Source organism: Asterias amurensis, chromosome 1, assembly GCF_032118995.1.
Source record: "Asterias amurensis chromosome 1, ASM3211899v1".
Lineage (NCBI taxonomy): Eukaryota > Metazoa > Echinodermata > Asteroidea > Forcipulatida > Asteriidae > Asterias > Asterias amurensis.
The window spans coordinates 27,727,744-27,739,600 of record NC_092648.1 but is presented as its reverse complement, the minus strand read 5'-3'; the positions used below and the strand labels follow the sequence as shown (position 1 = coordinate 27,739,600).

General features: G+C 39.5%; 1 protein-coding gene across 1 annotated transcript; it reads right to left on the bottom strand.

The window, feature by feature from the left end:
* Positions 1-3,542: 3,542 nt before the first annotated feature.
* Positions 3,543-7,130, bottom strand: LOC139935352 (uncharacterized). Its single transcript, XM_071929894.1, has 6 exons — positions 6,780-7,130; positions 6,097-6,307; positions 5,420-5,532; positions 5,042-5,120; positions 4,648-4,734; positions 3,543-4,402 (listed from the first exon to the last, which is right to left on the bottom strand). The coding sequence occupies exons 1-6, from the start codon at positions 6,963-6,965 to the stop codon at positions 3,912-3,914; spliced, it is 1,167 nt and encodes a 388-aa protein (XP_071785995.1). The 5' UTR covers positions 6,966-7,130; the 3' UTR covers positions 3,543-3,911.
* Positions 7,131-11,857: the final 4,727 nt, after the last annotated feature.

The window sequence follows — 11,857 nt, the reverse complement described above, 5'->3', positions numbered from 1 at the left end:
ATGCTTGTGAGAAGCCTTTACGGCTCGGGGTGCGGGCCCGATTAAGGGCCCGGGAAAATTTTGCATTTTAGATGCTCTGTGATGCAATCTAGGGCCAATTTAGAGAGGGGATATTGTGTCATCCTTTGCCCACAGGATTAATGCCCATATAGGGACACAGGGTTTCGTCTTACACAGTGCAAAACTTGGGCTTCATGATAAAGGTGGTCAAAAAGGTGGGGGACATTTGATTTTGTGTCCCCCACCCTCCAAAAGGTGGGGGACATGTCCCCCTGTCCCCCCCCCTGATTGACGCCCATGGCTTTGAATAGAAAAGGTTCTTGCATGAGCGCAGTACTTGTTTCACCTATTATTGTGAACACCACTCTATGCAAGATGAGACTTATGAAGTATGAAATAACTGTCTGATCCTATGGGGGTTATAGGCCAACCAACGGTGTGGCTGGTTAAGGAATCCGATTCTTGAGCTGTCTTCAAACAATGCATTTATTGGAATGCAATGGGGAATTTCAGGCGGGGGGGGGGGGGGGCTTCAGCCGGGACAATGAAACTGCTGCTGAGAATGGGTGGGCGTTTTTAGACAACTATTTGCTCTTTGTGTTTTTCCAGACCTTCGGACATTGTCTTTAAGGCTGCTTTCATGGCCACATATTTAAAGTTCATGAAAGTATGCCATCTTACTTCCACAGGATGGTCAACAACCCAGATGCAGGAAACTTAGGAAGCACCCGGGGATTGGGGAAATTCTCCAAAACGTCCCTCGAAACTTTTAACTTTTAAAGGTATATGCTATATGAGAATAATAATGGAGTAGGCCCACATTCATTCAGGTTTTTTTCCCCACTGATCTGAAGGCCTTATGTTAAGAAAAATACATTAAAAATCACCTGTGAAAGTTTCAGAGAAAACAAGGAAAAACTTTCATGACATTTTCAACAAGAACGTTGAATCCACTTTACATTAAATTTTAGCGATTAAGTTTTGAATATATGATATATATCGGGGACTTTAGAATTAAACATGTCATTCATCTCCATTTCATAAATGGTGTCAGTGAAGACGAAAACAAATCTTCTGACAAAAGTTAAAGAAACACGTTGCCTTGGATCGGTCGAGTTGGTCTTTGAAAAGCATTTGTAACCGTTTGTTACAAAATGCATATGGTTGGAAACATGTTGTAAAAGTAGAATACAATGATCTACACAAACATGCCTAGAAATTGCATGGTTTTCCTTTTACCTCTTCGACTAACATGGTCGGCCATTTATGGGAGTCAAATTTTTGACTCCCATAATGGCCGACCTTGTTAGTTCGCAAAGTAAAAGGAACACCGTGCAATTTCGAGGCATATTTGTGTGGATCATTGTATTCTACTTTTAAAACATCTTTCCAACCATAATATGCACTTTATAACAAAAGGTTACAAACGCTTCTAATATACCAACTCGTCCGATCCAATGCAGCGTGTTCATTTAAGCCGTTTCTTCGCCATATTATTATTAATCCGGGTTACACAATGTATCTATCTAATCTGTGTAAGGGGTGATAGAATCACCAGTGGATCACCACCCTGATGTAGAGTTTCAGTGTCGATGAAGAATGAATCAGATTTCTTTTTTGGAGTAAGAACAGCAGGCTGACACTGGTCTATATAAGCGAAATCACACGGTAGTTTTATACAAATAAATGAGTCTATTTTATTTCACTTTATTTATTTTGGTTATACCATGGACATACCTTTAATAAGTTGAGACATGCATTGAAATATGATCCGGGTAACAGGAAAAAACACACAAATCAACAAAGGACGTTATGGAAAAGTCATTTAACAAGAAAAATGTCAGAACAAAACACTAAATGTCCTGTTCATATACGTGCTCAAAGTTGGTCAAGGTTCGATTAACTTTGACAATGGAAAGAATGTTTCATGTAAAGCAATAAACAGGCAACTACTATAATATTTCACAACGCCTAGTCTCTGCCGCGGAACAAGACTCACGGTAAAGTCCCCCAAAATCCCTAAAGATTGCTTTTATGTACCGGGGACTATACAAATAATATTCATTGTGACTTTGCATTCATTAGACACATACATACTTCAAGTCCGCGGGAATGCGGGTTGCTATTTCACTCAACAAAGCACCCCCATATATTATAAGTTATGATGCTTCAGAATTAGTTCACCCCTTTACGTAAACGAAAAAGCTTTGACAAAATCAGAATTATAAAACTCGGCAATAACAATTATTATTGTGTACTGTGAATTGTGAAACAAATTATGCCCATTTTCGTGTGTGCCCGGTATGTGATAGGCTGTCAAATTATGTGTATGTGTATTGTTTTAAAACAATATTTAACGAAGTGACCCATCCAGCATAACTGATCATTTGTGGCTCTCATATACAAAAAGACATCAAAAATAAAAAATATACAAAATTAATACTTGGCATAAGGCGTACGTATATAGGGGAAAAACATTATGTGAAAATACGCCCTACATAAACGGACGAAATTAAAAACTTACCACAGCCAACCACGCAAAAAAGTTGGAGATTACAAACTTGAGTTAGAATATTAAAGAATTAAGTTATTATCATACTCTCCCCCCCCCCCACCCCCAAAAAGGGGGATATAAGTGCGTGTCATATTGTACCACAGAACATCTAGGAATCCAAAGCTTACGAGGCCATGACAGGATGCGCCAACAACCGCGGACCTCCTATCGCCCTCTTTTGTTTATTCCTCAAAAACTTTTCTGCACTAGCTCCCGTTAGTTTTGTACACGCCAACCGCGGACCTTTCCCGAACCTTGAACCTATATAAGTGTCCTTTTTTGTTTTAGGTTCCCTGTTTGAATGTGTATACGGACACTATTTGGCAGAGGACCTGCCAAACTGCCTCAGTTTGGGGCATGACATCGCGATCGGGATCTCCCACCCCCTGCAGCTCACCAAATGTCTTCAAACACCCAACATCCTCCTGGCTGCATGGCAATAATGTGTCCCAAACAACACGCCCCATTTGCCCATTGTCGCCCTTTGTAAATCAACTTCGCCGTTAGACTGTCTAACTTTCGGGTTTGGGGACTGTTTATAAAAATAAACTTGTGTGTGTTTCAGGAAATGTTTTCTGCCTTAAAAAATCGGTTGCAGTGCTACGATCGCAATATTTTTCGTCGGTTGACGGACGGGAAAATTTTCCTTTTAGGTTATGCTTATGATGTATCCATGTTATACAATGAACTAAAGGATAAGCCCACTATCATGGTTTGTTTTAAACAATGTATTCATCATATGATAGATGTTCACATTTGCATCGGGGATATATAAAGAATATGAATTATTTGGCTTTTTACCCATACACCGATGTGTGTTAGCACTGCAAATACTCAGTACTTTCCCGAGTCCTTTGATGATGTATTCATTGATTCGAAAATGATATGATGCCAACCACCATGCGAATGTACCTGTCAAAAGAGAGGGTGATAGAGAACAACACATTTTCAATAATCACGTGAACCATCAAAGAAAACTTGCGATATATATTTTTGTCAGTTGCGTCCTGCTTTATTCCGATTGCTGCATAACATAAGCACTGCTGTCGGGTCTTTGACAACTATTTCTGGACTATGGCATTAGACGGATTTATACAGGCACGACTTTTGTAGGGAGCATTCAGCTTGAAATAATTTGTTTATTTTCGATAACAATATTTAATCATGATCCTTGTAATTACGATAGGGACAAATATTACTCTTTATATACGGCATCCTCCTGCATGGGAGGAGGACGACGAAACAGCACTGTCAGGTGAAAGAAACAAAACCGACTAAAATTTATATCGAGTAAATTATTCCTTTATAGATAGCAATCAGCGAGGAAGTTGAACAATAGAAAGTAACTGCAATAGTACTACGCACTGCAGACGGTGCACGTCACTTCACGGAGATTAACGTATGGGGGACATGGGATTGAGCCACACTGAATTTCCATGATGTAAAGCAGAGCCGCATTGCTACTGGCTTGACTACTGGGGATAACCTCAGGTGCTTCATCCACACACACCGCCTGGCTTCGCTGCTCACTGGTGTAGAGTCCAGACATGAGGAAGCCTTGGTATTCTTGGGTCCAGTTCTGGGGGCAATCTCTCTTAGCCGGAATCAGAAGATGTGTTCCACGGTTTGTGAGACGGCACACTGCACACGGTACGTCACGCTGGTTGATAAACTCGGCATTTTCGTGTGAGAATGGGTCAAATGATGCTACCTCGTACTCCATTCCATACAGGTATGACATGGAGTTTGCTGCATCGTTGAAAGTATCAGCCCATTCCGGAGTAGAAGGAATGCACAAGAAGTCGGAAGTTCCGCCCTTGTGTCCAGAATGCGCCCCGGATCCAAATCCTGAAAGGAAGTATACGGGGACTAATAATCTTTAAACCAATAAAAACAAATCTGAATGCTATTGTATTTACATATCCAGTTAATAAATCAATTTTTTCGTAGTTTGTGAAAAAGATGTATGGTTGAAAGTATTAAATAACTTATGTTTGGTGACATAGTGGCGTGTAGTTCCAAGTTTATGTGAATTTCATAATTGATGACGTACCTTGATACACATTATGTGAATTTCATAATTGATGACGTACCTTGATACACAAACTCAGTGCCTTCATGTTCTGGACAAGTAGTGCGCCCCCATCGGATGTAAGTAGGTCCCCCTGCTGGATTGGTGCCTATGACAAAATACATTATTAATAGTGGAAAGTCGAAAACTTTTGCAAACTTAAAAGTCCATACTTTCATTCTAATTCCCTTGTTGCTTAAAAAAATACAGCCAATGTTGTTGAGCCCACCAGATCCTTCCCTCGATAAAGTTATGATGTTTTTATTACCACTAATTATTTTATCAAACTGGGCGGGGAGGGAAGAGTTGTCCCTTTTGGCCGTTGCGAGTTATGCGACCTGGGTTTGTATGAGTGGGTTTGTATATGAATAAATACAGATAAATATATTGAATATTACGATATAATAGGAACTTACTAGTATCGGGTAAACCAATGTCACCGGGGTCCCCTTTCATGCCCCGTGGTCCGGCTTCTCCCTGCAGGCCTGTTTCACCCTTTCAAAATGTGGAAAACATTTTAAATATAGTAATTATCTTATTTTGGCACCCGTACGGTACAAGGGCTGAAGGAATTGTTTCACAAGAGGGGGCTATATGAGACTAAAATTCTGCACAATTCGCTGTACGGGGACAGAATCTCTAAATAAGAGGCAAAATCTCCTGCCACTTCTTGATCGTGTAGCGACTGACGAAACTGTATTAATGCAACAAAAACATACTTAATGGCCTGACGTTTCGCCACTATAGCAGAGTCTTTCTCAAAAGCTAAAATAAACTTTAATATAGTTCAATACCTTTTCTCCCGGTGGACCTGCCACGCCCGAATCTCCTTGCCTCCCATCCCGTCCATTCATACCATCTCTTCCATCCCGCCCGTCACGACAAGGTCTTGTCATAAGTGGTCGATCTGGTGGTCAACATAATTTGAAAGGAAATAGTTTTTTTTCTGTTGCAAAAAGGCAAAGAAGTTCGGCGACCATTGGCTAAAAAGAATTTTCAGTCAGTATTCTTATTTATTAATTTTAGTTTTACCCTAACACTGATGTTTGTGTAGCATTGTGTACTATGTACTTTCCCGAGTTCTGTATAAAACAAAATCAGGCATATTACTCGGTTGGGATTCGAACCCAAGACCTTTGCAATTCTAGAGGAGTGTTTTATCAACTATCACCGAGATTGCGCGGTAGCAAAGGCAGGTCTAATCCTACGTTTTAGCAGCGGGTACCGCAACGATTTTGATAGATGTTAACTTGCATCAGAGGGATAAAGAACATTAATTTTGGTTGTATAACCTTTTCTGGTGTGTGTTAGCACTGTATTACTCTATGTTTAGAACTTTGAACTGAACATGAACTGAATATAATATCAAAACTCCTGTGGCCTATAACATTTACAATTGGGTCGGGCAAAAGAGGACCTAGTAACAAATAATGAAAGACTTTTTGCTGATAAAAAAAAACACCCCTTAGACCTGAGTTTGGTACGAGCGCTGACGAGGCGTTCGAGTCATCTCTAACACCGGGCCCATATCCATAGTCCATGGACGAAGCTGCGTCCCGGCGTCGTCTCTGTCTCGACAAGAGCTCATCGAGTGCGCCCGGTATTTCATTTTCGTTGTGGCTTGTTGGTAGAGGAATTCTCTCCAATAATGCCAGACGCTCTCCGTGAGATTCCATCTGGACCTGAAAACTTAAAGGGTGCCATTTTAAAGACACTGGACACTATTGGTGATTTTCAAAGACCAGTCTTCTCACTTGGTGTGTCTCAAGGTTTAAGATGAGATTAAAAAGAACATTTATAACTGTAAAAAAACAATCATTTTTAAAGATCCTCACCGATGTGTGAGTTGTTTGAGATTATATGAAGTCTGACATAAATTTGGACTATGCCGTACACAAAGGTCAATAACAACTGGTTATACATGAACAACTCGGGTTTTTTAGAGAAAAGAAAACATTTTTATTTAATTAATGAGAAGATCAGTAAGCTTGGATATTTCTCAAAATAAAGAACACATTGGGAGAGGTCAAAGAATGAGAATGCTTTTTTTGGTTTACATTTTACAGAGAGTCAATAATTATACCATGCAGAAGTTCTAAGAATTTTGTCAAAATGTATAAAATAATCAAAAAGTAAAGTTTTCAAAATGTTTACCCTGACGGACTGCAACTCCGTGCTGAAGTAGAACGTCGTTAAGCCAACCAATGCAGCGGTGATGCACAGGTTGAGCAGCGTTCCAGCAATAAACCATCGCCAAAGCTGTCCACGTCTCTCAGATGGAACCAGCATTTCACTTCTATCAAGCGATGGAAAGCCAGACAACTTCTTCATGGACGTCATTTTCTGCGAGGACAGTCACACAAAATGTGGCATCTCGGCGAATGGGCCCTTATAAAACCCTAAACTTTTAAACTCGTACCAGCAAAGTCGCCCCTCACAATGTCGACCCGGACAGACTGAGTCGCCCCGACAAAGTCGCCATGTTTGTGTTTCAAGGAAGTGTCTCCATATTAATGGCATGAACTAAGCCAAAGCTTCAACTGAATCCGGGTCAAAATAATGTTTCATATCAAATATTAACATGCAGAAATTATAGCTGGGCACTGATTGGGCGTGTCACGCATGGTTTCCGTATATCCCCCGGGTGCCCACCCCCATTGAAAGTTTAAAATGTGCGAATACTATTGAGATAAAAAGTTTACTGGGAAAAAAAATTACAACTAGACCTGATTGCATTTGTGCACAAATGCAGAGCTGTTTCGTTAATAACATTTTCAAATTTCTCATCTGAAATTGACATTTTAATAAACAAAGCAGTTATGACCAATCCTGGCTACTTACAAAAATAATTTAGATTATACCATGTACAGTTAGCAATTAATGAGTTAAAGGTGCAACAAATGAAAAAAATCATAAGACATCATGTGATGACGTCATTATAATGTCATTTTATAATTCACAAGAACTTGCCAATGTCTAACAACCTACCAAGTTTCAACAAAGTCGCATTATTACTTTGGGAGTTATACGACTTCAAAAAGTGCACCTTTAAGGCCGCGTCACGTGACCCCCGATAACGTCATTGATCTGAAACTTCACACAAATGATGCCTGCCTGACAGTAAACGTGTGTGTAAAATTTGAAGTGATTACACAAAACTTCACCACACACATCTTCAAAAAGTCCGTTTTAAGGAGTTTTCAACCTGCCGCTAGTGGGCGCTGTTGCGTTTATAGTTATGTCATCGATATTTGTTTTGAACTGCCCACCCCTGCTAGACACTATCATCGTTAAACCAACTTCATAACTTTTGCACATTTGAATTAGAGGGCACTTCCGGTTTCGACTGGAAGTAGAGGTCATGTGAGGTCACGCACACAAAATAAAATGAAGACCTGATTTATCCCTACCCAATCCCGCAAACAAAAACCTGCGGTCTCTTGTGACTGATTTGATATAGATTTTCAAACAGTTAACATAAAACACCTTGAAGATGATGTCACGTGACCGGTGATGACGTCATTATGAAATCCTTGCTTTAGGATCATCATAGGACCAATACCTTTCATCACTGAAAGGAACCATGACGGAGCTTGCCATTGCTTGTGTAACAGTTAAGAATGTGCATGAGGATATTACATTGGGAACTACACCCTAGATCACCTGTGTACAAAATGCAACTACATACGGAATACACGCAATCGGGTGTGTGTACAAGGACACGGCATGGTATTTGTGTACGTGACAATTAATGATTACGCACATTGGCATGGCATTGACTGCGTGTACAAATGATTACGCACATTGGCATGGCATTGTACTTCGTGTACAAATAATTACGCACATTGGCATGGCAATGTGTGCGTGAGGCTATGGCACGCAACCTTATGGCATTGCACAAATACATAGCTGTTTCGTCAATAACTTTTCAAGTTTCTCAATTGAGTTTTAAATTTGTTGTGTATTCAAAGAAATTTTCGTGTACAAATGATTACGCACATTGGCATGGCAATGTGTGCGTGAGGCTATGGCACGCAACCTTATGGCATTGCACAAATACATAGCTGTTTCGTCAATAACTTTTCAAGTTTCTCATTTGAGTTTTAAATTTGTTGTGTATTCAAAGAAATTTTCGTGTACAAATGATTACGCACATTGGCATGGCAATGTGTGCGTGAGGCTATGGCACGCAACCTTATGGCATTGCACAAATACATAGCTGTTTCGTCAATAACATTTCAAATTTCTCATTTGAGTTTTAAATTTGTTGTGTATTCAAAGCAATTTGCCCAAAGTGGCATAAATAAAGAAATAATTTGGATCATACCATGTTCAGATAGCAATTGATGTGTTAAAGGTGTAAAAATTGAAAATATCATTAAAAATCATGTGATGACGTCATCATGACGTCATTCCAGAATTCACGAGAACTTGCCAATTTCTAACAATCTACATAGTTTCAACATAATGGCGTCATTACTTTGAGAGTTATACGACTTCAAAAAGTGCACCTTTAATACCGCGTCACGTGACTCCCGACGACGTTATTGATCTGAAACTTCACACATATGATGCCTGCCAGACAGTAAACGTGTGTGTAAAATCTAAAGTGATTACAAAAAACTTCGCCACAGACATCTTCAAAAAGTCCATTTTGAAGAAATTTTAACCTGCCACTAGAGAGCGCTGTTGCAGTTTATGACGTCATCAATACTTTTTTGAACTGCCCACCCTTGCTAGACACTTACGTCCAGGAAAAGCAACTTCATAACTGTTTCCACTTTTGAGTTACAGGGCACTTCCGTTTTGGCCCGTTTCGACCGGAAGTAAAGGTCATGCGAGGTCACGCACATAAAATAAAATGAAAACCCAATTAATCCTTACCCAATCCCGTTAACAGAAAGCTACGGTCTCTTGTGGTTGATTTGATATAAATTTTCAAAGATTTAAATAAAACACCTTTAAGATGACGTCACGTGACCGGTGTTGACGTCATCATGACCCTCCTTAAGGACCCTCCTTGCACCAATGCCCTTCATCACTGAAAGTTTCATTGGAACATGCAAAAAAATGCGAGTACTGAGTAATCCTGAAACAACCAAATAAAACAACCAAAACCGAACAAGACATGATTGCATTTGTGCACAAAATGCAGAGCTGTTTCGTCAATAAAATTTTCCAATTTCTCAACTGAGTTTGAAATTATTTTTTGTTGTGTATTCAAAGCAATTTGCCCAATGTGGCATAAATAAAAACCAAATTTTTGATTATACCATGTTCAGATAGCAATTGTTACATTTTAATAAGCTTGTTTTTAGTATCTATATCTATGAAAATTATACGAATGTAGAACATGGACCCATACAGGCGTTTCGACCTAAAGCGCGCGGAGTCTTTCTGACAACTCTCAGCACTTTAAAATGGTGCAACTGAAGCAGTCAGTGGGCAAAAATACAGAGTGCGGGGTGGGGGGGGGGGGGGGAAGGGGGGGCAGAAAGCACACTCAGTGCCGGTGCTAATGCATTATTCCGATAAAACAAAATCGAATTGTTAAAATTTGAGGGTTTTTTGCAACCTAGATATTTGTGTTTGTTTGGTCTCTCCATTCCAATTCTTTTCAAAATGCAAATTTTGAGTATTTTTAAACCGTTAACTTTGCAGTTCAGCCTATTATAAGTTTGTGCCGTTGTCACAGGGAATTCTGTCCCCACGTTTAAACGGTCCGGGGGAAATTATCCCCCTCTCATTTTAGATTAAATTAAATGTAGTTATATTTTTATATCATCATTTTGTTTTCCTTCGTGCGACTCTTGTTATCTTTTTAAAATAAGAATCTCCGTCCACACCGTAAAGACAGTTTTTTAATAAGCCATTTTATGGGTAAGCCTGTTAAATCCAGCATTTTAAAGTATTCGGTCAACAATTAAGTGCCAGTTTAACGTTTAAAGGCACCTGGAAATAGATTTGTTTTTCCTTCAAACATTAGAGTATATGTTCCTGAACAATAAAATAATTTTTTGAGTAATTGTTTTTGACGATTTATATGTTTAACAAATTAAATAAAGTTGTGTGGGGGGTGACTCCGCCTACCCCCTTTGTGACGTCAATCGAGGAAGACTTTGCCACGATGAACATCGAACACACGTACGTGCAAGTACATTCAAGTCCTGGACTTGAGTTTGTACGTTTGAAAAAGTTTTTTTCTTGCATTTTTCTGGCAATGTCAACCAGGTGTATTGCTGCTGGATGCAGCAAAACAACTAAAGATGGTGTCAGTTTGCCAAGTTGTCCGGTCCGACGTCTTTTCCAGCGCTGTGTTGTGCGGCAAACAATTCGAGCCGTCGTGCTTCGAGAATCCGGAATACACTACACATTTTGACATGAAGAGAAAAGTTCTTTTCTAAAACATGACGCCATCCCAAAAAAATTTCCAGCTAGTGGGGAAGTCGAAGAAGGTACCTGAAAGACGTAACGAACCTAAAGGAGCATTTGCCTAACGTGAAAAAAATCAGGTATTGTTTCAACTTTGAGGGCATGTTTTTAGCTTGCGCCAAGCGTCACTATGCTGTGTTGGCACTGCATGCGATTCATCGCGCCTCGATTGACGTCACGAACAGCGCCCTCTCGGGTCGGGATTTTTTTCCAATTTGTAAATAACATGGTAACTAATTTATGTAAACCTTAGTTAGTTGTTTATTCATATTCCACTCATCAAAACACATATTCTAGTGACAAAAGCTTTATTTTGACAAAATACCACTTCCAGGTGACTTTAAAAAGCTGATCTAACAATTCAAAGAATATTTTTTGAGAAATGTTGAAATAACACTAAAATTGTTGATTCAACCCTTTTTGCGTTGGATCAAAAATTTAAAATGCAAGATTTGACAAACAAAACGCTTGATCCAACACTTTCAAAGTGTAGTCACTTACCGAACTCATGCAAGTGTTGGATTCAACTCTTCAGTTTTTAGTGTACGTAAATCAATCTGGTAACAGGAAAAACACACACTCAAACAATGAGGACACTGAATCATTTCAGAATCCAGAAATTGCTAGAAAAAAAAACCTTTCCTGTTTGTCAAAGTTTCAATTACTTTTGAAAAATGTGTTATACCGGACGGGTGGGTCGTGCGGTGTGATTACACGCACCCTAGGACCTACAGTTGGTTTACAGCGGCATCTTTTCGGAGTGAGTAATGCGACTGCCTTAAGCAAGGCTAGGGTCAGAG

Excerpts from the sequence above, each read along its gene's own strand:
- LOC139935352 (XM_071929894.1), bottom strand. The coding sequence starts at position 6,965 with ATGACGTCCATGAAGAAGTTGTCTGGCTTTCCATCGCTTGATAGAAGT. Across the intron at positions 6,308-6,779 it reads CGGAGTTGCAGTCCGTCAGG|GTCCAGATGGAATCTCACGG; the intron begins GTAAACATTTTG and ends TTAAGTTTTCAG. Across the intron at positions 4,735-5,041 it reads CATTGGTTTACCCGATACTA|GCACCAATCCAGCAGGGGGA; the intron begins GTAAGTTCCTAT and ends ATTTTGTCATAG.